This window comes from Chelon labrosus (assembly GCF_963514085.1).
Source record: "Chelon labrosus genome assembly, chromosome: 1".
In the NCBI taxonomy this organism is placed as follows: Eukaryota; Metazoa; Chordata; class Actinopteri; order Mugiliformes; family Mugilidae; genus Chelon; species Chelon labrosus.
In genome coordinates, this window is record NC_140337.1 from 24,739,088 (window position 1) to 24,744,190 (window position 5,103).

Sequence of the window (5,103 nt, forward strand, 5' to 3'; positions counted from 1 at the left end):
AATTTCATTCACTTAACAAATAAAAACTAAAACAAGAAGAAGAACAATAACAGCTGCTGTTTCTTCCTAGAGCAAAGTGACAACGGAGCCATTCAGGATGCTGCCAGATGAACGAATCCAAACATGTACATTTAAAAAAAACAACAACTAAACTAATTATAGCAAATAAAACCCCTAAAATAAAAAATAAATCACAGCATCTCCAGTGATTTGGTGTGACTGAAGTGATACCAGATCAGAGCCAGTGTGTTCTGCTGATTGTCCAACTGGTGTCCCCACCCTACCCCTCCCCCGACCCTACCCCTCCCCCTCCCCCACCCCCCAAGTCATCCAACGGGAAGACGTAATAAACCTAAAGAAATAGTTCGCGTCGTGAGCCGGTTTCTTTTCTCTCCACTTGCGGCGTCTCGAACCGGAGCAGCAAACAATCATCAGACTTGGGGAGGGAGTCTTTTCACATGTTAAAAACCAAAAACATTTCCTAATATGTACACAGGAACCAGGAAGGCGTTGGCCCTTCACGCAGCTTCACAGCAGTCCTTCAGGTTTAGAGAGGATGCAGGGGTTTGTGGGGCAAGGAGGCATCTGAGGCTCTGCAGGGGTGGCGGCAAAAAAAATATACAAGAAATCTTCACATGTGCTTGCGTCTGTAACTGCAGTACAAGTACTCCACACCTGGTTCCACCTCGCGTCCAAAAAAAGAGAAGAGAAAAATCTGCCCTGGCTCCCGGTAATTCAGGCTCTAGATGTGTGTGAGCGGGACAGTCCCGGTGAGGTAGTGCTGCTGGACGCTGGCGAACCCCCTCTGCCCCGCCGAGGGGTCGGCCGCCTCCCCTCCCGGCCCGGGGATGTACATGCTGATCATGTCCCTGAGGTCGCCCTGCAGGGCCCCGCGGTGGTGGTTCGGCGTCCCCGTCGGGGGCGAGTGGGACACGGGCTCCGCCTTCACCATGGACATGGTGACGGGGCTCGGCTGCTGGGGGCTGCTGCTGTAGGACATGGGGCTGTTGGGGGGGAAGCAGATTTAACGTGTTAAACCGGTCAGACAGGTAAGTATGAGAGTTTCTGATGGGTGACACCCACACATGATTCTAGTTAAACCTCCACCAGTCGTCTAGAACTGAAAACTCCACCAGCTGCTTTTCTTTGACGTTATTTTTGGATATAAAATGTTGAAACCAGATTCTCAAGCTTTTTGAGTTTAAAAAGCCAGGAGGAGGAAACAGGCCACTTTAAAGAAGCTTAAAAAAGGAAGAAGCAAACAATCTCAGCACGACGGATTGGGACAAAAACAAAAATAGATGTCAAAAGCAGGATGTTTAACTGCCAAGTGGAATTTTAGCCCCTCCCCTGATATTTTTATGTAAAACCATATTCCTCTGACGTCATTTCGTTGGCGGAACTGGAACCAGGAACTTAAGAAAGTTAAATCAACTTCAGTTCAGCATTGATTGATTGATAGACTGATTGGTCCACTGTGTCTCAAAATCAAAAACATATTTGGCTTTCAACGGCAGGTCATGAGGTTTAATTTGGTAGAAACCAATCCTCAGGATCCCGTTTGGGTTCTGAAATGACCCAGATTCATATATCCAACTTTGAAACGCGACTAAATTCACTCCAGTACCTTTTAATACATAAAGGAAATGTGCGTTAACATAACTGTTGATTTGCATACGGGGACGAACGGTGGAATATTTGGGTCTTTTTCATTTAAATGATCCTGAATTCAAGCCTCTCTCATACATGGAGGTGTTATCGTTGCTGTTGTCACTGTGGTCAACTCTCCTAGCGGTGGAGTTGGCGAACTGAACCAAACCACAGTTGACCAATGAGTCCACGTTTGAATCTTTGGGCCTGCACGGAAGACCTACGAAAGGCGTCCCACAAACTTGGACGGGCCTTCATTGACGACCCGGGCCAACAATTTTCCCAATGAAACTGTTAAGTAAATCTAAAGGTGGATCAGTGGAACGTGTCGGATGGATGGATGGATGTTTGGATGGTTCCACTGGGAAATAGAAAAGAATAAACGGACACAACACTTGATCAAGACTGACATGGACGTTATGGGAAGTTGCATATTTCAGTTGCATCTCATCGTCGCGCCACGTTTCTAAAAGTTTTGGGAGGAATCAGTGCTGGAGGTAAAACTCCCACGTAACCCGGCGTGGGGGGTTGGGGGTTGAGGGGGTGGTGGTGGTGGTGGTGGTAGTGGGGGGGCAATGGTTTTGGAGAAGACCACACACAGAGCATCCCTGACTGACTGACTGACTGGTCGCCGCCGTCGTCGAGTCATCCTGATCAACATTCCAGGCGAGGCCCGGCCCCGAGCAGGGCGTCCCATGCATAACAAGTAGGCGACAGACTGAACCCCGTTGTTCCGTCGATGGCAGAAGTTCTCCGGCGGGGACTGGATATGCTTGATCTGAAAATGTCAAACTCACTGAAGTCTCATTTTCATCTGCTTTCATACAAGGAGAAGGAGGTGGTAGATGAGGAGGTGTTGGGGGGTGGCATTAGGCAAATTGCAAGAGGTGGTTATTTCAGATCATTTCTAGTTTGGGACTGTAGCTCTAACTGATCTTCAGGACAAATTAAAAGCAGGAACTCGATGCAGGAACCATCGATTTGGAGTTAAAAACTAATTCTGTCGTCTTGGTTTGGATTCTGAACCATTTGGTGGAGCATAATGAAAACTGTGGCTCGTTACTGACAGGAATACAACTCAATTAAAACAATTTAAAGACATATTTGAATCATCTCCACTTGAGTAAACTTGTTGGTTGCTCTCCTACTTATTCCAAGAGCTTCATCTGTGAAGACAGAGCAAAAGTTGCCTTGGCCCAACATCCCATAATGACTGTGTCTCAGTCCATGAAGCCTGTTGAAGCTTAATGAGTGTGAATCCTCATACTTAGATCATTTGACTAATGATAACAAAATAAGTGTTTCTATGAACAACTGGAAGTAAATAAAAAGTAAAATGTCTCCATGGTTACTGGACAGATTTAAAAAAAAAAACTAAAACATACTTTGTTCCAGAGGCAGATTGGAAGGATTTTACTTAAAAATATAACTTAAAGTTCGAAGTTAAACTAACTTTAACACTTCCAGACCCCGCTCACCTGTAGGAGTTGGCTCCGTTGATGTACGTCTGCGCTGCCGTCATTGCAGGTGGGTACTGGAGGGCGGAGAGGTCGTACCGGTGCAGCTGCTGCGTGTAGCCGAGCGCCTCGCCCTGCATGCCGGCGTACCCTCCGGTGGGGCCCCAGCCGTAGTTCTCCATCCTCGGGTTGCCGCCCTGGCCCTGCGCCGCCGCCGCCGCCAGCAGGTTCCCCGCTGACAGCGGATACTTGCCCACCTGAGCGTCCTTCTTGAGCAGGGGCTTTGTCTTGCGCCGGGGCTTGTACTTGTAGTCCGGGTACTCCTTCATGTGGACGGCGCGCAGCCGCTTGGCCTCGTCGATGAAGGGCCGCTTCTCCGCGTCCGTCAGGAGTTTCCACTCGGCTCCCAGCCTCTTGCTGATCTCGGAGTTGTGCATTTTGGGGTTCTCCTGAGCCATCTTGCGCCTCTGGCCCCTGGACCAGACCATGAACGCGTTCATGGGCCGCTTGACTTTATCCATGGGGTCGCTTCCCAGCGGGCACACCGTTTTGGAGCTCGGGTGAGAGTTGCCGTTGCTGCCCATGCTCCCGGTCATGTTGCCGGTGACCGGTGACATTCCCTGGGAGGTCTGGTGGGAAGGGGGCTGGCCCGTGGGCTTCATCTCGTGCTCCATCATGCTGTACATGTTGGACGGGTGCGGACAAGTTGAGCTGAGTTGAAGAAGAGTTGAAAGCGGTGGAGCGGTCTGGGCTGCAGTCAGTCCACCTGGTGCCTCTTGGCCAGGTCTCCTTACAGGTTGAACCGGGTGATCCGAATCAAGGCCTAATTACGCAGACACACCTCGGAGACTAGACAGGCCCCAAACAACAACCAGTTCTTCCAATAGTTCTTAAACTATGAGTCTGCTGTGCGAGCCATTGGTCTGCTCTGATCCTGGTAGGAAACTTTAAAGAGATTCAAACGAGAGCAAACGCAGCGGCTCCTTCTCTCCTCAGTGCCTCGGGACCACTGGATGTCACAGGGGCCGGCTCTCACTCTGAACCCAGCCGGGGTCTCTGAAAGTCCCCCTATCCTCGCTCAGTCGGGCGTGAACCAATGGGAAGGGGACAAAAAAAAAAAAAAAAAAAAAGCTCGGGTCCGTGCGCGCTCGCATTTGCAAATGAAAAGGCTCGGAAGGTGCGCGAGACACTTGTTGATGACTGGGGTGGTGGGGGGGGGGTTTACCATCATTTACTGACAGGATCATTCAAAACGAAATATCCACGTGGTCGCATTAAGAGTCTCTGCAAATACGTAAAAGTCAGATTTTAGACTCTCTCTCTCTCCTTTTCTCGCTCTCTCATTTTTTACCCATAATTCCCAGTTAGGCAAACTCCGCAGTAGTTGGGGGACAGTCGTTGACACAAAAATCTGTTAGTGTGTGAGGGGTACAGATCTGACCCAACCACAGTTGCAGTCCTCGAGCCGAATCTGGACGTGATCGGGTCGTGATGATTTGACAGATAAGTTTATCTTGTCTTGTCATTTCATGTCTTGTCATATTTTGTCTCGCCTCATCTCGTTTTTTCTTGACTTGTCTTATCATGTCAAGAAAAAACGTCATGTTTCGTCTCGTCCTATCATATCTTGTCTTGTCTTTTCTTATCATATCTTGTCTTTTCTTGTCTTGTCTCATCTCGCCCCATCTCGTCTTATCTTATCGTATCATGTCTTGTCATATTTTGTCTCGCCTCATCTAATTTTTTCTTGACTTGTCTTATCATGTCACATCTTGTCATATTTCATCTTGTCTTGTCCTTATGTATCTTGTCTTGTCTTTTCTTATCATATCTTGTCTTGTCTTATCTTATCATATCTTGTCTTTTCTTGTCTTGTCTCATCTTGTTCCATCTCATCTTATCGTGTCATGTCTTGTTATATTTCGTCTTGTCTCATCTAGTCTTATCATATCTTGTCTTGTCTTATCATATCTCGTCATATTTCACCTTGTCTTGT

General features: G+C 48.1%; 1 protein-coding gene across 1 annotated transcript; it reads right to left on the reverse strand.

Moving 5' to 3' along the window:
• Positions 1-335: 335 nt before the first annotated feature.
• LOC311485690 (transcription factor Sox-19a-like) lies at positions 336-3,977 on the reverse strand. Its single transcript, XM_084541265.1, has 2 exons — positions 3,129-3,977; positions 336-1,004 (listed from the first exon to the last, which is right to left on the reverse strand). The coding sequence occupies exons 1-2, from the start codon at positions 3,791-3,793 to the stop codon at positions 743-745; spliced, it is 927 nt and encodes a 308-aa protein (XP_084397391.1). The 5' UTR covers positions 3,794-3,977; the 3' UTR covers positions 336-742.
• Positions 3,978-5,103: the final 1,126 nt, after the last annotated feature.